We start from the raw sequence: 22,272 nt of genomic DNA, 5'->3' as shown, positions 1-22,272 counted from the left end.
CTGTGAATATAAAAGAGACAATAAAGACATGGTGATGTCATTGCATTTGTAAAGGTGCCTTGGTGCTTCCTTAACAGAGACAGTTGTCTAAAGAACAATGCTTTATTCATTCAGCTGCTGTGATATATGCAACATTTAATAACACGTGCCGCTAATACATCAAATATTTTAAACGTTGAGCGTTTCTGACATGTTATTTCAGGAGTTATTTTGGGCAGCCACATTCTCACTCGACATTCTTTAAGGTTTAATGTTGCTGATGTGTACCAGTCTGCATTGCAGCCAACGAGCCACAATCAGCTGTATTTGATTGATTCTGCATCATAAAGTGACTGGTGCCCTTTATGTTGATGGATTGATACCAGCATCCTCCTTTATGCCACGAGTGTGCTGTTTGTGATGCATTCAGCACCCCGTAACCTGTCGACGCTCACATCTCTTTTATGTCGCTTTTCTGAGGGGGCTAGTTTGCCTACCCACGATCAGCTGAACGTGCACGTCCCGATGTGAAGAAACTCTTTGGCTCACGTTTAAATCAAATCAAAGGTCATATAGCACAGTACAGTAACAGCTGAAAGACGCCTCAAGGACACAGATGCGCTTCAGCTTGGTCAAGGCCTTGAGGAGGAAGGGAGTGGTGGGGAAACGACATCACATCTGAAAAAGGACGTCACGCAGGAACAAGCTTCAACACCTTCTACGTCACAGTCACAGGAAGCTACGAGCACGCCACACAAACACACGTTACCTTTCACGTTACAGGCTTGTCCCTGGCATTCTCTTTTTCAACACTACTAAACAGATACAGTTGAAACTCATGTGCTATCAGACAGAACGTGACGTGATTCACATCTTAAATTGGCTGGAAAACCATGAGAGAACCAAATAAACTGGGGGTTTGTCTCCAGATCTCAGCAAAAGGTTCCAGGAAAGCAAAAATGTAACTAAACACAGACCAACACTCAGGTATACGTGGCGATAATCAGTGACATTCATCAGCGTCCCTGGTTTCTTTTTTGTCTGTGTTACATTCAGTGTTTTACAGCAAGCGTCGCTTCCTGTTTCACTACTTCCTGCCTTCATCTATCGTTGGTGGGACCTCCTCTTCTTGGTCTTTGCCGTGTTCTTTCACAGGTGGCAGGAGTGGCTCTGTCTCCCTCCGCTGTGCAGGGGATGGTCCTCAATGCCGGTCCCAGACGTTGCCCCCCCCCCCATGCTGGACTTAGCGCATCTTGTAGTCGTGGCCAATGGCTGCTTCGCACAGCTGCCCTTTAAAATCCAGCTCGAAGGTAAAATCCAAGTCCCGCTACAGGGAGGAAAGAAGAGAGGGAGAAGGGGTCAATATTCCTCCAGCACTGAACAAACAGCAGATCTAAGTTGTGAGCTTTTGTTTATCTGACCCAGGAGCAGAAGACGGTGTTTGATAAGGACGGCCGATTTAGGAGCCCACGCTCCTCCATCCCACAGGGGAGAGGAGGGAGACAGACAAGGTCAACAATACACTCTGTTTCTGTTTAGAAGTCACAGGAGCACAGCCGCCATTCTGCTGCTATTGATCCAGCACAGCCTGACACATTTGGCAACGCTAAAACACTATATTTACCGTATTTGTCTCTCGACAACTAATATCGCGGATAAACGTTGCTTCAGCTTTGACACAAATGCCTTCAGCGACTGTTTGTTAGACTCACAGTGTTTTTCTCATTGGGGTTCATGGCCATACTTCCACTGATCTCCTCTCCCCTCCGCACTGTCAAGTAGTCCTCCAAGTAAAACACGGTCTGCTTCCAGTGTGTGTAGGGAGCATCTGGTGCTGGGACACACACGTACACACACGCACACACACATATACACAAACATCTCTTATTTAGATGTTAAAACTGTGCAATTTCCCAACAATTCTGGTCTGTAAAAACAGTCTTCATGTTCTCGGCTGCAGTTCAACACATCACCTATTTAAGGTTTACAAATCTTCTTCTAGCCATGCAGCACCTCCTCTGCCGTGAGGACAGTGTGGCAGAATACTGTAACAGACCAATACAGGACAGACCCACACTATGACTCCATCGCGAGGCTAAATGTGGGGGATGTGAATGTCAAACAGTGGACGTACTGCAGAGAGCCAAGTTTGTGTCTCTTTTTGGGAAGCAGTGCGCAAAGAGCAAATTCCTCTCGAGCTGAAGATGATGGGGTGAAGTCAAAGCTAAGAAAGGGCATGACTGCGTCCTTTACTCTGCAATCCCTGCTCAATCTTCACAAGGTGTCAGTCAATCACCACTTCCTTTCTGCTGTGTCTAATCTGGTACATGTGATGTCAATGCTGTTTATATTTCTTCTTTTCAGCTTCATGATCTACATCAGATAAATGTCTTACAAGACTCTATTGGAAATCAATTGGCAGTGCTGACTTGACAAGGCATACGACTTTGATTGACACTGTTGCAGATAATCAATAGAAGAACCGCGGACAGAATGTGCATATTTGTTATTATTCATATCCACCACTAGAGGTCAGTCACGCAGCAACGTTGAAAGATCCTGACATTAATCAAACTGTTCTTGTTCTTCAATGGAAATATTAGTATTTCAATGCACTGACATACATGTTAAAAGTAAAAGAAAGAAAAGAAAAGGCAAAATCATGCCATCTTTAGCAAAACAGCCACTAGTGATGCAACTGACCAGTGGAGAAGCCAGTCTTCTTGTGACACTTGGTAAACTCTATGTGGAAATAGGTGACCAACGCGTGGATGTAGTCGTTTCTCTGGATCTGCAGGCAGAATGCTGAGGTAAAGGACAGGTCTTCCGTCTTCACTGTGTAGATGTCCACCTCCTGTCAGAGGGAGCAGAGTTGAAGTCTTTCACAGACAAGTCCTTAAATCTTTATATATCTAATATATATATATATATATATAATCAACTATGCTTCTGTGCTTCAAATTTCCAAATAAATGAAATAGTCAAAGTGTCCTCAACATAAACATAGATCCCTAATCAACAGCCTTGTGTGTACTTAAGTAGCAGAGACAAAGGCCCATCAGCACTTTGTGCAATTGAACAAAGCCTGTGAAGCCACATTGGCTCTCTAAGACTGCATTCAGAAATAAACCTCACTGTTGAATCGTAGGCGACTGTCAGAAGAAAGGCGTCGTGCCAGCACATCAAATTAGCTTTGATTACCGAATGGAAGAGGCAGGTGAGGCTCACGTGAATCTCAGCGCACGCTTAGAACCAAACATGGAGGCAGAAGCGTGCTGATCTTGTTCTACAGACGCCGATAAAAGTGTCACAGCTCCAATGTGAAGGAATGAGGCTTATGTTCACTGGCAGCGGGAGGCTAAAATATTGAGGATAATAAATATTCTGAAGTTCCTTGTGCTGTCTTTAAACCAACAACTGCTCTCGCATCTACAATGTTAGAAGTTTGAGAAAGCAATAATGCAGAAAAGGTGCTGCAATAAGTCTGGAGGCCGCGTACAGGTCATTAAATTCAATGCTTTCCACGGGATTAGACTTCAACATCATCATCAACATCATCATCATCATCATCATCATCATCAATCTTTCCCTCCGTTGTTTTTATTGCACCGATTTAATAACAGCAGGTCCTGGGTGAACACTTCAGTAATCTATTCAAAGATGATGAAGCATGTATACAGTTATCACAGTTATTCTCAGAGCTCAGATTTTTATTTCCTTATTACACTCATGACTGATCCCTTTGCTGGTTATGTTTCCTGCATTTAAATGTTATTATCAAAACCAAAAATAAACAACACTGTGGCTGTAATGATCAAATACTATATATAATCTAATCCATCGGATCAACGCTGGCCTTAAGGTTGCCGCAGCCCAGACTGGCTGCCATTGACATGCACGACACGGAGCCCCCCTCTCTCACTGTGCAGAGGGACGGGGCGATAGACGCGTGTCAAGGTCACACTTCATTTGCTGGTCCGCGGAGGCTGCAGCCAATGTGCACGTAGGTGTTATCAGTGTGATCTGCATTAGGGATTATAATGGACAGTGTTGGTTGGGATGACCGTTAATGTCCCGATGCCGAGTACAATCATCACTTATCACAGAAAAACAGGACAGACCTCAACAAATCGTGTTAAAAGTGTGTAGAACCACTGATATGATGAACAATCTCTAGTCCGTTTCAAGTTCCCTCTTTTAAATGTTCAGATGTTATCAGAAATTAGTAAATCTTTTGTTGTGTTTTCACTTATGCTGTCAGCTCTACTCTACTCATATTTATGCAAAAAAGTACCTGGTCCCTGGTCCCTGGCACAAATTTTTAGTACCTGCTTCTTCAGGGTTCCAAAAAAGTCTTCATTGTGGACAGTGCACTGCTCGGAATGGCCACAAGATTGACATCCCTGGTAAGTGACAGATTTCAGAAAACTCAAACTGGCCTTTTTAAAAAAAACAAACAAAAAAAAAAAAACACAACAGCAATGTGTCCAACAGGACTCGTGGACTGCTTTCTATACTGGTTCTGCTGGACCTCATTGCTGCTTTAATATGGTTGATCTTAGCATCCAGTTACAGAGACTGGGACATCTCATTAGGATTAGAAGGACAGCACTAGACTGGTTTAGATTACATTTATCTGATAGATACCAGTTAGCTCATGTTCATGACAATCAGCTATATCTATCCATCAAACCAGAGGAGACAGAGCAGTTAGTGAAGCTTCTGGCTTGTCTTAAAGACATAAAGTCTTAGATGACCTCAAATTTGCTTCTCTTTAATTCAGACAAAACTGAGGTCATGGTGTTTTGTCATGAACTTCTCAGGAATATAGTAGATCACATTATTACTCGAGTGTTTCTCGTTAGCCTCCAGTCTCTGCGAGGAACTTCTGACCAGGATCTAACCTTTAACTCACATATTTAAACAGTCTCTAGAAGTGCCCTTTTTCACTTGTAAAACATTGTAAAGATCCGGAAATTATTGACCCAACATGATGCTGAAATGTTAGTCCATACACTTGTTACCACCAGGCTGGACTATTGTAATTCATTATTATTAGGACATTTAAACAATTCTTTGCGAAGCTTCCAAACTGATCCAAAATGCTGCAGCTAGAGTTGTGACACGTATCGACAAAACACTTGACGAACAAAAATAATCTTAGTTTTGCTTTAAAAGTACGTGAGTTGTTCGTGTATTTCCGGTTAAGTCTTGTTACAGATTTTTCACATCGTACTGTGTCTGGATTTTGACTGTAATACAAAAAAAATGTTTTATGATCTATATTCTCTCCTTTCTGCTCAGACTAATGACAAAGTCTTAACAGTGGAACAGGTTAAGAGAGAAAGTGTGTGTTTGAGTGCATACGTTGTGTGGCGTCCAATGAGGAACTATTTTTGCAGTTGAAACACTACCCAAACCTAATGCTGGCTTTCGAAAGCAAGTGCAGCAAAGTGGAGCAAATACCATCAGTGGAAATGCAGCATTAGTTACCAGAAGGTCGTAACTTTCCGAGAAACCAGCATCTATCTTCTGTGTCTGTCCCCCTCCTGTCTCCTACCTGTGTTTTGTCCTCTCTCAAGGTTTTCTTCCTATCTAGTATCTCCAACTTTTACTGCTGCGCTTACAGCACCGAACATCAAGAACTGTCTTTCGCTCTTTTAAAGGCATATCTGTGGCCTTCTGGACACAAGAGGTCATTTTGAAATCATCCTCTGACCTCAGGCTTTTGGGTAACCTTTTCCCAAGGTTCAAAACCTGCATTCAGTTCAACTCTGGTCAATGAGGCTGAAAAAATGAGGCTGACTCGATAAATTACAAGATCAATAAATGTACATGATCATTTCAGTAGTTTTTTTTTTTTCTCTCATCAAAATAAGGGGACATGCTCATTTAATGACCGGAAGATATAACGTTCACACTCTGAGGTCAATGGCTATGATCCAACAGTGAACAAATATTTCAGTTTGGATCAAAATCACAAAACACGATGACATAACGCTCCGTTAACGCCGTCCAATAGCAGATGTTCAGGCGTGGAAGGATCATCTCCAGCCAAAGAAGAGCATAAACACTCATTATCTCACCTTGATGAGGCAGGAGTTGGTCACCACCTGTTTGGGGTCCACAACATCCACTAGCGGCTCCTTCATGGCCACGTTGCGGATGCAGGTCATGTCGAAGCCGTACACGTTCTCCCACCCTGGCAAACACAGCGCAGCCGTGTCGGAAGTTAAAAGTCACCGCGTATCCCAGGATTAATTCCAAGTCAGAGCCTCTTTGAGCTTCTTCTCCTGCCTGAGATATCTGGCACCAACGCACCATGCATTATTCATTTAACCCCTTAAGATAATGCACAGGCAAACATCTTTATCATAACTAAACAGCAGCGAGCTACTCCAACGGGTCAGGAAGCTGGCGATAATGAGCCCTTCCTTGCTTTCCCCGGGGATTTTCTCATGGGTCGTATTTGTGTTTCAGTTTGCTTGCTCAATAAAGTGCAGCCCAGAGTAGCTCCAAAGAGCAGAAGAGGCACAAAGACCTGCTGAAAAGAGGCCAAATGAATCAATCTAAGGTACTAAAGTGGCACTTGATGAGCATGTACCATGCTGTTAGTGATATATGAACAAGTTGTAGTTGAGAGGAGAACTTCGGTGTTATGGTTGAAGTGGTCCATAGATCATCCATCCATCCATCCATCCATCCATCCATCCATCCATCCATCCATCCATCCATCCATCCATCCATCCATCCATCCATCCATCCATCCATCCATCCATCCATCCATCCATCCATCCATCCATCCATCCATCCATCTTCTGAAAACTGCAACCTTGGGTCACAGAGTGTGCCACACATCCCAGCAGCCACTGGGAAACAGGCAGAGACACCCTGGACAGGTCACCAAAATCACACATTCACAGCTGCTGTTGGTACGGTTCAGAGTCTCCTGAGGCACACATTGAAGCATTTCTGATGTTTATCCCGGTTTCAAAACAATCATCTCAATGTTTCAATGGGTTTAAATGTGCCTTTCACGGTTTAAAGTACAATGAGAGTCAGGTTGGAACAGCAATGGTTGCTTAAGAGCTGAGTGTGGATTACAGAGATGAAGTTATTTTGACTGGAGAGGAGAAATCTGAGCTCTTACAGGAAGGAAGAAGGGATGGGAAAGAACGTGAAGATCCAGATATAGACACAGAGATGGAAGCAGAGTGACTGTGGTTGCAGCTGAACAGATAAAATTACCTTCATAATGTGCAACTGTCCCGATGCTCTGTGTCACAACCTGACAGCAGAGAGGACAGAGCCAGACCTGGGACCAGTGCTACATCAGAGTGAGTAACTAGACTGCCATATTGGCTCCCAGAAGCATGAGGGACTGTGTGTGGGAGTCTTCTGCGTGTGGGGCTTTTGTCAGTCAGGTTGCACACAGGCTTCTAAAGTCTCATGACCAGTTGGCAATCTCACCCACATCCCTCCCGGCACCATCAGAGTGGGATGATGCAGAGGGGGAGCGCCTTGTGGCTTATACTGTAAAGTCAATTACCGCCCCTGACATTCTGCCCGAGGACGGGCTCAAACTCGTTCGTGTCGCCTCTGCACAAATGTATGAACCCTACCTTCCTTTTTCTGAGTGCAAGAGCGAGAAGCGTTCCCATTCCCAGCTCAGGGTGAGGACACAACCCCCGTCTAGTAACCACTGAAGCGTGCTCTCAGCTGTACTCACAGTGTATCTTGTAATCTTTGTACTGCCGGTCCTCTATTGCCACCACGTACAAAGAGGCCCGGTCAGGAAACATGAGTCCACCAGGCTTCTGTTTGACAAACCAGATAAGGACAACAACTCAGGACGTGGTTATGAAAGATTTAATGCCGCTTTGCTGCCAACGTTTCATCCTTCGGCCACATACAGAGCTAATTTACAAGCTAATGGGCCATCTGAATGCCGGAACTGATGTATTTCATGGATCACATGGGTTCCAGAATAATGCTCAATAGTTTCTTAATGATTTTTACAATTTTTACAATCAATGCCGCAGGTTGATGCTGTGCTATACAGGGCCAGTGTGGCTACATCATACCAGCCACTTGTCCCTTGCAAAGATGACGGTGTTGAGCATGGACTCGTAGAACAGGCAGTAGCCCATCCACTCAGAGATGATGATGTCCACTTTTTCGACAGGAAGCTCCGTCTCCTCCACCTTTCCTTTGAAGATGGTGATAACTGCAACACATAAGCAGTCGCCGTTTGAAGCGCCGTGCACCGAATGCTATGGTTAAGAGTGCACCGCAGCTATGTTAATATTTGAATTGTTTCCAAACAAATTGCACCAGATGTGACATGATGTTAAATGCTGAATGCCAGATGTTTCCCTGTGTTTGGCCATCTAGATCCCCCTCTGGTGGTAGAACTCTTCTGTTCTGATGTTTCATTCATTTATTTTACTTTCATAGGAAGGACTAAATAAAGATTTAAACCTTCCTAACCCCCTCTTAACCCCGCTATAGACTGGGTTGTTTTATGTTGTTCTTATCAGGCTGGTGCACAGTTGGGAACTTTTGCAAACCTCAAAAACTGGTATACAGTCCTGTTCAAGTTTTTAGGGTTTTTTTTGTAATGTCAGAAATTGAAACGTGCATTAGGACAACACTGTGCACAGCCTGGTGCCATGCAGAGAAGATAAAGTCTCACACTGACATTCTAAAAGGAAAAAGGGAGTTTTCTTTCCCCGTTAACACAACAGTGCATCTGAGTTTCAGAGCCCACGTGCACTGAAGGAAAAAATAGTCACTGCAGAGAGAAAAGAAGGAAGACGGAAGGTTGAGTGGTCTTCACAGATGATTAAATCTGCACAACCGTGTAAACTCTCCTCACTTAAACTCATTCCTGCTCAGATTCAGTAGGAATCATTGGGCATCTACTGGTGTACAGAACTAAATCTGAAGATCTAGAGTCACGATTGAGCAAATTAATACAAATGAGGTGGTACAGAATATAATTGCTATGCTTTCGTCTCCTCACATCTCCTCCTTCCTGTATCTCTCCTTCACTTTCTCCGGTGCTAACCAGGTTACCGGCCCCTCAAGTGCCTCTCAATGCTGAACTGATGCTGCTCAACTGCAGCTTTAGTGGGACGGAGTGAGGAGGACCGGCTCCACCCCTTACCACTGTCCAGGTGGTTAGACTTGATGATCCTCTCAGAGTACTCGGCAATGCTGGAACATTCGATCTGAAAAAATAGAATAAACAAATTAACTGTCGGCAGTAAGTCCAACCTGTTCCAAGTGCATGCTGCCCTTTGCCAATGTTTCTGTTCATTATTGCTATGGAGATAATTTCTAGGTGCAGCCGGGGGCTGAAGGGGGTCCCGGTCATCTCTGCTTTTCACAGATAATAATGTTTGTTGCTTCCTTCAGTCAAGGAACTTCAGCATGTACTGGAGCAGTTTACAACTGTGTGCGATGCAGCTGGGATAGGAATCAGCATCTCCAAGTCCAAGGCCAAGGCCAAGGCCAAGGCCATTGGAAAATGGGGTTTTACCCCTCTAGGTCAGGTGCGAGCTCCTGCCTCAGGTGAATGAGTTTAAGCATCTTGGGATCTTGTTCATATGTAAGTTAGGGAAGGATAAGAGTCGGATTGGTGCAGTGGCCATGCCTTCGTTGTATCGGTCCATCGTGGTAAAGAAAGTGATAGGCTCCTTTTTTACCAATCTACATTTCCACCCTCATCGAGAGGTGTTCTAGGCATGGAGGAGACTCCTGGAAAGACCCCGGACATGTCGGAGTGACTTACTCGGCTGGCATAGGATTGCCTTGGGATTCTCCTGGAAGTGTGCGGGGAAATGTCTGGAGAGAGGAATGTCTGGGCGTCCCTGCACAAACTGCTGCCCCTGCCACCTGACACTTGGAAGGAGAGGGATGTATGGACAAATGAACTGGCCAGTGATGGATGACCGTGGTGCCTTTGGTATGTTTTAGGTTATGGCTGTCAGCAGGAGCAAAGCTGAGATTTTCAAGCAATTAAACAACTCGGGGCTGTAAAAAGTTACACTTTATTACTGATTATGAGCACAAATGCAAGAACCCATGAGAGACATAAGTGTAGTATTATGACCAGAATGTGGTCTTAAAGTAATATGTTGTTTGTGATATTAGCAAGCTGAGCAGGCTGTAAACTCCACTGCAGCTCATGTAGCTTCTACACACATTTGTTTGGCTAATCCGGGCCTAAACGGGCCAAAACAGCCTCAACATGCTGCTTTTATATGGATCCACTTGCTACTTATCCCTCCTGATGTAAATAACCATCTACCACGAGTCACTCTGGAATGGAAAGCATCAACCTGGACTCAAATCTTTTCTTGGTTATTCCTAAAACAGACTCAAAGGTTTTAAACATACATCTCCAGAGGTCAGATATGGACCAGATGAGAACCAACGTCGATTCTACGATGAAGATGTTTGATTTTAGCTGTTCTTTTTTTGAAAATTTGTTTCCCAAAACTCTAGCTTGAATCACTCATTTTAACATTTGGTGATTCGTAAGCCTGAAAACACAAGAGGTGATCGACATGAACGCAGCATCTTAATTAAAGTGAGGATTAGTCACAAAGAGACACTGAGCAGTGCCAGGACCTCCAGCTCTCTGCCTCATCACTATTTTGAATTCTTCTGAATTCTCTTTGACCCTGGTGCATCTCTCGCCTTGTTTCTTCTCTTTGCATCTGTGGCCTGAGCTTGTGCAGCATGTTTGGTCCTCCCTGCCACGCTCGCCAGCAGCAGGTGATTTATCGGGGTGCCTGTTCTAACAACATTACTGCATCACACGGCGCTTCGTTCATCACAATAAAGTCCAGGCGCTCGTTGTTTTTAAACAGCAGCCAGAGCATAACACAGCAGGAAGAATTTGTCCATACTGTCCTTTTTACAGTGGCAGGTGGTCTGACGGCGTTGATCTGAGTTGACCGTGTGCTTTCCTTTTTAAATCTAGTCAAACTGTGAATGCTCATTTGTTCTGAAAAAGGTCCATCTGGTCATCCTCCTGCTGGTTCAAATACCAGCTTGAGTGTTCAGGTTTTAAAAGGCTTTACCTTTTAAAATGAGGGGGGGGCTGACAGCAGCCTGTTCATTTACAATATTTCCTCATTTTTGTCGCTGCGGGAGCACACAGCCATTAGGTACGTGTCTATCACGGTCCGGGTTAAGCGAAAGTCCTTTGGGCCTCAAGGTGTCTCTACAATCAACATATTCTCACTTATTCTCAGCCGGGAAGGCTCACTGTCAGCCTGCTAAGCCCCTCCAGGCTCTTGTCTCCTCCAGAAGGACGACATGAATGATTTTCTAACTGCGCCCACGTACTACAGTGTGAACAAAGACAAATAATTTTTTCTTCTTCTCTGAAATGCTAAATAATAAGCCACAATATCTGAATGTAAGTCTGTTGTTTGCATGCTGCATGCTTTGCATGTTAACTACTTAAATTCTATTAAATGCACTTCTGTACTTGTGGTTGTTCCTGTCCTGTTGGCTGTGCCTTGGTTTCCTCATTTGACTGACATTGAACCTCGGTGCACAACTTTTTAATTTACTTATAATGTTAGCAAAGATGCTAGCCTGGATTCAGCTCCACTGATTACTGCAGTGCAGCCAGGTGTAGTCTGTCAACGACACCACAATGGCTCATCAGTTCTGTGCCACCTATAACCAAATTGCTGCTATGCAGCAACGAGTCACGCATCTTTCAGATCACCTATTGGTGCTCGTCGCGCAGCAGGCAGAAAGAGCTGTCGCCGTGTAATCAGCTTTATTATATCTGTTATCAGAACAGAAGATTCGTTAAGTGTTTCTTCATTCGAGCACCACCTGCTCAAAAGTGTCATAAGTAACAAAATAACAGCCAAATAATCTCTGTGACTTCTGATGTGATGCAGACACAGCAGGAACAACTGAGTTGCCAGAAAAAGCCAGCAAACACTGACAAATCTTCTAATATTGATGCCTTTTGACTGATAAGATTAGCTCTTTTGTCTTTATGGGTCCCCTCTTGTCATTTACTTTCTTTCTCTCGTTCTGGACTTTAATTTGCACAGTTTGGGGACTCAGATCAGGCCTTAGTTTTGACACATTCTCAATGCTCTGTCCTTTATCTCTACACAATCTCCTATCTTGCACCAGACATTAAGGCACATTTCACCGCTGTCACTGTCATCGTCCTCCTTCAGGTCTTTGTCATTCATACGGACAGCCAAGTACTTTGAAAGATGCACGTGCAGATTTCTTTCCCATACGCCCTCTGATGATGACTCTGAGGATGAGTGAGTGTGGCACGTGGCTCGCATGCTCAGTCGTCACCCTTTGTTCGACTGAATATGGAAAACACATTACAGCAACATTTGGAGTGATTTCGAAGCCCATTTAGGCCTTTTGTTGAGCGTAAATCATGGGATACAGTTGTCTTTGCTGATGACTCACGAAAAGTATAACAGAATTATTGTTTTGGTTATAATTTTGGATGCATCTGTTCGCTGATGAGCCAGAATACAGAGCGAGCAAGACCAGACTTGGATACACAAGCAGATCTTTTGAATTTGAGGTGTCGAACCCAGTCCTCCCCGGAAACACTTCTGCCTGGTGGGACAGAAAACCTCGATGGGTTGTGGACTGGTTTGGGCTCCTGCACTAGAGCAAAGTCGATCGTTTTCAAAATAACAAGGCCGGTGTTTGTGTGCTGCTGCTGCTGCTGCTGCAGTTCCACATTTTCTACAAGACAATTTCTACAAGACAAAGACTAAAAGCTTTTCAATCAAATGGAAACTCAATCCCAGGGATCTTCATCTCATGTGAAATCTGTCTGTACAGCACTGAGAAAAGCTGGAATGAAGTTCTGTTGAGGGCTCAAAGAAAGGAGCAGCTGTGTTAGCTAACAGAAAGAGAGACGTGAGGACGGGCCGCATGGTCTGGACCTGTGCAAAGATATGTGGGGCACCAAAGTAGAGGAATTCTCCTAGGTCCTGAGCCCCTTGAGAACTTCAACTTACAGCACAGTGATAGCTAGCTTGACAGTAAACTCACCCCATACACCTGCTTTGCTCCTGCTTTAGCAGCGAACATGGACAGGATCCCCGTCCCGCTCCCCACGTCCAGCACAATCTTGTCTTTGAAGACGTGCTTGTTGTGGTACATGGCGTTCCTGTATGTGAGCGTCCTCACTTCGTCCTTCAGCATCTCCTGGTACAGCACATCACAAGCATCATCAGAGTAGCGTTGATGCAGCTAACCCCCACAATTCGCCTGCCACGTGTCGAAAACAAATTTCATTGTACTTTTATCTTCCAATTTCTGGTTGCAAATCCAAACTAAACCCCATCAGCCTGCGGGCTCAGCCAGCCTGAGCCTCTGTTTTGTCTCCTGCATGCATTAGGATAAAGACGAATGTCCCACAATGTACACAAAATAAGTCTGATAACAAAAATTGTTTGTCTCTTGTAATTAGAGCAATGTGTGACAGATCAGGACCCCTGAATGAACTGCACATTAGAGAGTGAGATGCTACACAATATTAGAATTAGATATTAGAATTCCAGGTGAGACCTTTTCTCATTCCTGTGTTAGATCCCTCTGATGGGATTAGCTGACTGTGACTTTAACCACAGTTCTCACAAAAACCGCACTGCTGGATGAGCAAGCCTGAAGGTCCAGAGAAACGCTCCTCTAATCATCGCTCCACAGTGAACCTGTTTAGCATCTTTAAAGACCACAGCAGTGAATTAAATGTTTGGAGGAGGCTCCATGACTATGGACGCTAAAGGCTCCGTAGTTAGGATCTAATACTGTGATTAAAACCAAAACAATGCTAATGGTTTGTGATGGGGTGTGTTTCGATTATATACATTTAAAGAGTATAAGCTACAGATTTGCATTGTTTCATCAGTTTTGGAGCCTAACTGTAACCTAACTCACCAGGGAAATCTACACGAGCTTTGGCATCAACCGGTCATAAAATTAGACAGATGACCACAGGTTAGCATGGTAAGAACTGCTCAAATTATTCATCTGATGCACCTTTCAAGCTTTGTAGTCAAGCTTTGTTGAAACTTTGTGATATAAGGTTAGTGTGACTTCAAAAAATGGGACGACTCTTATCTTATCTTCTTTTTTTGCAGCCTACTTGAGCCTAATTAAGATTGGCCCTAAATTTTGGAGCACTGCCTTTTATTTATATTGGAAAAAAAGATAACTGAGGACAAAAACAGGATTTAAACCCTGAAAGCTTTTGGAGCAACAACGCGACACATGAAATTTATGCCAGCTAGATAGTGTAGTCCATAGAATGTGGAATGACATGTTTGACTTAGTTGCTCTTTTGGTCCTGTTTTTAGAACATTACAGTCTAAACTTAAGTAAGTAAAAATAAACGCAACTGCTGATTTTTACTATCTTATGGATAATGATAGTCATTTTCTGGGCTCATGTGCTAATTTGATCAACAACACAATCACTCAAAAAAATGCATCCATAACCTAATGAGAATATTTAAACATGAAAAACTCTGTGATAAAGTCTAAAACTCTACCTCATGGATACCAAAGTGTGCGTAAGAATCAAAGTAGTAGTCTCGTGACGTCATCTCATCTGGGCTGAGGAACTTGGCCATTTTGCCCCGGCCTGGGCAGATTGGCAGGCTTGCAGCATGAGGCGTGTGGGGGGGTAGAGGAGGCCGCGCGGCATGTTGAACTGAAGGCACGGGTTTGGGCAAGGAGGTGGGCTGGGCCGACTGCGACTGAATGATGCGTACGGGCTGAGGTTGTGGCTGGTGTTGCTGGAAATAGAAAACAGCCAATCAATTCCTTCAGGAGCAAGAAGGTCTAGATAGCAACCTAGCATCTGCCTTGGAACAATGGAGGCATTTTAAAGTTCATCAGCCAGGGATGCAGGAGGGCTTATCCAGCATTCCTTCTCCATCTCCATCTGTCCTGGTGCCTCAGCAAGCTCTAAGCTGTCAGAAGGAGTTTGGTGAGGTCACAGAGTTGAATGGAGTCTTGCCGGGCTGAGAGAGCAGAGTGAAAACTGACACCAGATCAGCGTGTTAGTCAGAAGGCAGAGATGAACATGAGGAGCCTCTTCTGCACAGAAGGTAATGATTATCACCTCTGGGGCCTTGTGGTAATGGCTACACGTGTGTGTGTGTGTGTGTGTGTGTGTGTGCTAGTGTGTGTATAAGAGAGAGAGAATCCCATACCGTCTGCCATACCACCATGTTTTATGTTTTCTTACAGCAAATCTTATTCCTCTAAAAATGAGAGAGACGCAGTCAACAGAGTGGTGCATCTGGACTTTCGGTGATGGTGATGGTGAATACTGACTATAACGCTGTTTTCTTATCATAACACCTATTTTCCTTTTTTTCTTGACCGCTTTATCTCTTTTGGGGTCAAGAGGAGAGTATTATAGGGTATTCCAGCTGCATATGGGAGGCATGGGAGGCACAGTACCTTAGCAGTACTCTGAGGGTGTCTTGTCGCCTCCCCCTACTACCAGAGCACCTATTTTTGTCCGCTCTTGAACTGAGAACCGATTGCTTCTCAGCCCTAAAGCCTGAGCTACCACGACCCTTCTACAAAACCTATTATTTTCATTTTGCTTCTAAGTTTAAGTTTAAACCTGTGAAAGAAGGTGAGAAATAAAGTGTGGGGTGAAAGGTTCAGACTGAAACTATCTATCCCAACACCTTTATATTAATTTTCTCCAGCAAATCCAAGAGAGCAGGATGATCTTCACAGCACAAATATGCTCCTTTTTTTTCCTCCCCTGAATTTTACTCAAACATATAACGCTGATCTCATGAACACACACATTTAGAATGGAAGCAGCGCATGAAAACAATCGTTTTTTCTTTTGCAAATGAGCTTCATTAACGCAGCAGATCTTCGGTTGGACTAGCTTTACAGTTCTCTCGGAGATTATCTATGCTACATTTAAATACAAAACAATCAACCTGTATGTGTCCACTGTGGACCATCAGTGTTGCATTTACTGTCAAATCTTTGGGTGTAAGAATGATAGATGCACATTTTAAAACAAACAAAAATAAACAGACCAATAATCTTTGATGCTGACCTGAGGAGGGAGCACTAACAATAAGAAAAGTACAGCCTGCATAAGAAAATAGCTCATTCTGACTGTTTCTAAATGTTACAGTACCCCTCAACTGCCTCTAGGAGCGTCAATTTTAGAGTCAGCAATTAAAAGAGTGAGAAATGGCGCTGGCAACTATTGTATCAATATAGGCATCCTTAAAGTGAATTTATGATTTAAAGCCTATAGTGGCTTCCTGCAGACAGAGCTTTCAGAAAGACCATCATGCCTTATGGAGTGTAAAAACTATAAAGTCCTATGTTACTTTGGGCTGGTGCCATAATGGCACTTATGAGATGCCTTTAAACTAAAGGAGCTGAGGTCCATTCATCCATCTCAAATGCATCACGAACCTGCTGACCTCACAGGTGACCAGAGAGGATGGCCTCCTGCTACACTTCATCTCCACTAGCACAACCTAAAGATGAGTCAGCAGATCTCCACCATCAGTGTGGTTATGCTCTGGATGTGAATGTGTCGGGACAGGTGAGACGTCTTCATGGGAAGGTGACAGATTGTGGGTTTTCAGAGAGAAACCCGGACCCCAAATTGCTCTCCGCACAATGTGGATTCTACTTTTGGTTCTAGGAGCCACTGACGCTCCTGCAGGTGTTGAAACGTCACCTTCTCTGCGCTTTTCCGACTGCCGCCGACAACTGAAGGTGCTGCAGCACCTTGGAGAGCGCATGTTGCTCATGCACGCACCAACACTCTTTTCACACATAAATCAATTCAAATGCAATTGTATTTTTAGGATCATCATTTCACAAGTTGTTCCCCAAAATGCATCGTGGTCCGGGTCGTAACTGCAACTTGGTGAGCCGGACAGAGGGACAAAAGGTGCCAAGGTGTCTCGCACTTACCTCACCGCTCTCGGACTCCGCCATCTTCCTCCTGAGGAGCATGCAGCGGGACGAGTGCTTAATTCCCATAAGCGCCGGTCAAAACGTGTCCCCAATCGACAAGAAGCGAACGGACGGTGGAACCAGTGCGCGCCTCCCTCCCGACAAACGACCTCCGCACTTTTATCCTCCAGCAAATAAACATCTAGTTTATCCCCCCTAAAAAACTGTGTTGTAAGCAAAAATAATAACAACAACAACTCAAAAACTACGCCAGGTCCTGAGGTTGCCGATATTGCTGCTGAGAAGTGCGGAGGGTTTCCCGGTGCAAAAGTTTGCAGCGCGTTGTCGTGTTTTCCTGGTGAGCATCGCGTCTGCCCAATGAAGCTGCCCTCCTGTGACTGACTGCGCAGATCGCGGCGGTGCAAAGCAGCAGATTGTCATATCTGCACTGTTTTAGCCCCAGTCTTGAATCCGCCGTCACCGCAACATTGTGTCTAAAAATAGCACATCGGCCGCTGCAGCCGCGCAGAGCTGAGAGACCTGGAGCCGGGCGCACGCACGCACGCAAGTCCGAAAACCGGGGATAACGTGCGCCGTGACTGATTATTAAAACATGGTACGGCGAATGCACTGATGCACTGAACTCCTTTGTGACTCCATTTGTTCTCTGAACTCTTAAGTTGAAGAGAGGGAGAGAGAGAGAGAGAGAGAGAGAGAGAGAGAGAGAGAGAGAGAGAGAGTACTGATGCCAGGAGCCCACCTCTGCACTTATCTCTATCTTTATAATAAACATAAAAAATCCACTGCATAATCCTGCTGCACCCCCCCCCCCCCCCCCCCCCCAGACCCCTTGCACTGCATTTCCCCAGTAACAGCCAGTGTAGTTATGAATAATAACAGAATATCAGGGATATTATCATTGATTTTATAAAAGGAAATAACTCCCTGCAGCATTACTTTTATTGCATTTTTATTGAGAAGTTGCATCGTAGTGCATTGCATCGCGTCTGCCATCACTTTTGCCCCAAATACTGGGGCCAGCCAGGGGGAATCGTGGCTCATGCTTTGATATTATGAGACAGAAAAAAACAATTTGGGTTTTATGGGAAACATATTTGACGGGAATGTTACGAGATTAGTCGAAAAACCTGACCGTAAAACCTTCTGCGATACATGCTACACACCATAGCAGCCCCCCGCCCCCCTTCCCCAACAAGCCAGGCTGGTGAGTGGTTGACAAGAAGTGAAGCAGAGTTACTGAAGCTTGTAGCAGGTGTGAGGTAACAGAGAGTGATATCAAAATTAACTGGAACACTGTCGAAAAAAGAAATATACGCCATATTTCTTTTTTCGACTGGATGTCACCTGCACAGGTACGCCCATCCCTCATTTCTGTGTCTGCTTGAGTGATGGCATCTATTTCCAGTACAAGGCCATCCTCCTTGTTGCACGTGTTCCATTATTCAGCAGAGAGGGTGGGCAGAACCTCAGCAAGGAAAAAACAGGCTTCTGGGGTAGAAATGAGAGCCACTCCAAATGTTTCCTCTGTGGCGCGTCTGCTCCACATGGACGGATCCGGGAACACGAAGCAGCGGGCCTGTGAGTGTGCACCTCAGCTTCTCTGCAAATACAGTGCGCTGTCTTCCTGACTACACTGTTCCGCAGGCTTGTTATCGTAAATATGCATGAAGTAGCTCGGTTTGTTCTGTAAAGTAGAAATTTTGCAGATGTATTCGGCTTTGCAGACACCTTTGGTGGGAATGGTCATAGAGAGAAGCCTTCAAAAAGTGTTCAGTAATGTGACTGAAAGTATGGGTCCAACCCGCACGGTCACATTCCTAAAGATTTATTCCACCATGCAGATGACTGATCCTGCCAAAGGAGCTCTTTGCTCTGTTTAAGTCCTGACACACAGTGAGCATCATCATTGTGAATCTTTCTCTCTGCCCCTCTTCACCTGGACCACTTGTGACCTTGAAAGACGAGCCTTGCATCTGTTAGTCTTTATTCCATTCACTCTGGCTAAAGATCTCCGATCTCCTTGTAGAACTCACACAGCATCCTGTTTATCCCGGCTGGAGTTCTCTGTAATGCAGTGACACGCTTAGATACAGCAGTGGTAGCAAATGGAGCAGCGGAGCCATCAGTTGTTGAGTGCTGACAGCATTGTTCATCTCAAGCTTGTACGGCAATCTTATATTGTCATTTAAAGACAAGGAATAAACACCAGAGCTTCTCACGATGCTATTTAGCCTCATGTGATCATTATGATTATTGTGCATCTTCAGCAGTTTGATTTGCTTTTCTCCTGCAGAGCAAATAGAAGATTTGGTGTACTGTCAGCTTTCTGACCTGGAAGCATAAAAATGGAAGTTCCGTAAATGTAATAAATACAATAAATCTAAATTGACTTATTTTGATTTTCTGTTTGAAGGGTCTGTCATGCACACTGAAGTGAGCACCGCGACGATAAATTCAAATTTCTCGTTAAAACACATTCCACTTATGGATTCCCTCGTTTTGGATTAGCAAATGTGGGACACGACTCAAATACACTAATTATCTAAAAGGCTGCCGCTGAGGAAGGCGTGCACCGTCTATCTAACAGAGGGAAGGAATGATGGGATGAAAGACTTAATTTCTCACCAGGTTTACGTATAATTACAGAATACCTGTGTGTGTGTGTATGTGTGTGTGTGTGTGTGTGTGTGTGTGGGCGGGGTGGGGGTGGGGGGGTGTTCTCCCTCACAATTATCAAAGACTATACAGGGGAGGCTGTGACAGGCAAAGACACTGTCCTGTCTGGGAGTCTTTAGATTGGGATTATTTAACAGTAAAACATCAGTGGAGATGTTTGACTGTGATGAAGATGTGCTGCCTCTTTGTTGCCAGTGGAGCTGGAGTATCAAGCACTTATTTGACCAGGCTTGATGTTTATTTATGGCTGTCTGTTCAGCGTCAAGTGCCTGCAAAAGCTCTCAGCTGGCGCGATGTGTTTGCAATGCACCAAGCACTGCAAACTTTCTCCAGCAGTGTGTCACACTTCACGTGCAGGATCGGCAAATAATTCTCCAAAACCAAGCAAAGCTGCATGGGTGGTTGCTGCAAATGAAGTTGCAGCTGGCAGGTTGGAATGTAGAGAAACACCAGCTTCCTGCCTGTAATCTGACACAGGTCTTAGTTTCTCCCAATCTTGCAATGCTTCCTGAATAAGTGCACAGTTTGATGCTCTTGTTATTCTCTGTCCGGTGTAATAAAGCCAACAGTTTTTACTCTTTTGGCCAGCCAAAAATTGAGGTGATGTGTCACAACTGTTCACATAAACACACATCTCAGAAATAAATGTAATATTGAAGTAAACAGCAGTTTTTGCACAAAAAAATATGAACGTAATCAAAAAGTGTAGTCACTTCTGTCATAAGAAAATTAGCATAATGAAATGACTAAAGAACGAAAAATACATTATATTAGACCAAAATAGTAACTCCCATATTTACTAAAGTTCATTACTTTTTTTATTCACTCTTCCTCATTAGCACTCTGTATTTCCATGATACTCAAAACCCAATGAGCCAGTTTTAGTTTTCCAACTCATCCCAGAAAGAGGTGCCATATTTATTCCTTGTCACAAAAAGACACTAATGAGCCTTGAAGCTGCAGTTGGCTAGATCTTTTGTGGTTTCCCTTGATGCTTCTGCAGCCTTCTGCAGTTCCAGCTGTCAGTCATGGCAGCTGGATAATCTCCGGTGAGCCCGGAAAACAGAAAGTGCTCGAAAACCAACTGCAGTAAAAGGCTTATAGAACAATGGCACGGTTCTTTCTCCTTTGTTTTGTGGCAATTGGACCAAATGAGGATGTAGACACAATCGAAACAGCTGTAGCCGTCAGTCATGCCCACTGCGGCACAGCGTGAGATGAGATGACTGACATACAGCACGATGGATATATTTTCACATTGCCTGATTGGGATTTTTTTTGGGGTTGGATGAAAATGTCTAAATCGATGCAAGACTTCACCACCTGGTATGACGGATCACACCAACCCTGAAGTGTGCTCTATGTGTTCCAGGGACACAGACACTTGGCAGAATTTCTGCATGGGAATTTCGTATACATTTGCCCGTGTCAGAAGTGCACTCCAAAAAGGGAAAGCTTTGTTTCTGAGTCATTCTGGACTGCTCCAGCACACCAACCAAGTGGTGCAGGTTCCTGCCCTGGCTGCGCTTCAGATGTGGGCGCATGAATTAATCAAGCTGCTGTGATGAGACTCAACTGGGAGTAGGACAGTCGGTTGCTGCAGTAAAAAGAAAAATGCCACCATTTTTGTAGTTCATGTTCATGTAGTTCATGTCCTCAGCTAAGAGCTGTATGAATTGCTGAAACTTCTCCCCCAGTGACTCCCGGGATGGGCTCCAGCACCCTTTAAGAGCCTAGTTGTGAATCGGCAATAGGTTACAGAGAATGTATCAGCATATCAGACACTATGAAGATTTACTGGGAGTCTAAAATATCTGACAAAATGTGACAGCACAGTCCTGCAGAGGTATAGCATCGCTGTGTGATGCATAAAAATGTCAGGAAGGACTGGAAATGCAGATATTATGACTGTTTACCTAACATGATGTTGACAGAATGACACAAATATTTTCCTCTAATGCAATCAAATAGTACCTAGAGAAAAATAGCCTCTCTATACATGAGCAGATGTAAGTATTATTTTAGAATGTGCAGTTTCTACTTCCTGAAACCACAAGCTGATGATGGCATTTCCACAGCTCCTCTTTCCATTTCCCTGATGTCATGGAGACCAGACGCAGCAGCGCTTCTGCTGTGAAGCAGTTACACAAGGTTTTGTTTTCCATCGCAGTGATATATGACTTGAGTAAAATCGAGCAACAGAAAATACGACGACTGTAACTCTCCTGGAAATCGATGCACGAATTCCTGCGAGCGATTCAACGGCGGCTCTTGTTCATGCTTAGCCTCCGTTGCTGCAGCACGAAATTGAGGTCATGCTAAGTTATGAGATGTTACAGCAATGATGGAGCACACTTAGGCCGCGGCCTGGGTCGTCCGGCCCAGAATGCAACAGATCATGCAGTTTCTCAAAGGTACCCAAAGGTAAATAAATCCACAGGAAGGTAAATAAATCTACAGAAATATGTTTTCCTGTAATAAATGTCTGATTTTAACTTAAATGTTTACGCCGCATCGCACTTCTGTCTCTGGCTTCCTGCCTCCTGTTTTTCATGTTCCTGCAGTTCTGACAGTCTCTTGGGACAGGATCCATTTTTAATGACCCAGCAGTTGC

At 44.3% G+C, this 22,272-nt stretch overlaps 1 protein-coding gene across 5 annotated transcripts; it reads right to left on the bottom strand.

Moving 5' to 3' along the window:
- Positions 1-916: 916 nt before the first annotated feature.
- LOC101071885 (protein arginine N-methyltransferase 8-B) lies at positions 917-17,610 on the bottom strand. Of its 5 annotated transcripts, none has more exons than XM_029842018.1 (12): positions 16,980-17,610; positions 14,555-14,800; positions 13,054-13,209; positions 9,149-9,212; positions 8,064-8,206; positions 7,709-7,799; positions 6,066-6,181; positions 4,308-4,382; positions 2,683-2,833; positions 1,692-1,813; positions 1,401-1,454; positions 917-1,306 (listed from the first exon to the last, which is right to left on the bottom strand). In XM_029842018.1, exons 1-12 carry the CDS (start codon positions 17,046-17,048, stop codon positions 1,223-1,225), a joined length of 1,371 nt encoding a protein of 456 aa, XP_029697878.1. In that variant the 5' UTR covers positions 17,049-17,610; the 3' UTR covers positions 917-1,222. The 5 variants fall into 5 exon arrangements, with proteins under 5 accessions (XP_029697878.1, XP_029697879.1, XP_029697880.1 ...); XM_029842019.1 differs by having other exon boundaries at positions 7,709-7,796; XM_029842020.1 differs by lacking the exon at positions 1,401-1,454.
- Between the last annotated feature and the right edge of the window lie 4,662 nt (positions 17,611-22,272).

The sequence above is a fragment of the Takifugu rubripes genome, chromosome 9, assembly GCF_901000725.2.
Source record: "Takifugu rubripes chromosome 9, fTakRub1.2, whole genome shotgun sequence".
Taxonomy (NCBI): domain Eukaryota; kingdom Metazoa; phylum Chordata; class Actinopteri; order Tetraodontiformes; family Tetraodontidae; genus Takifugu; species Takifugu rubripes.
This window is presented reverse-complemented; position numbering and strand designations above follow the sequence as displayed.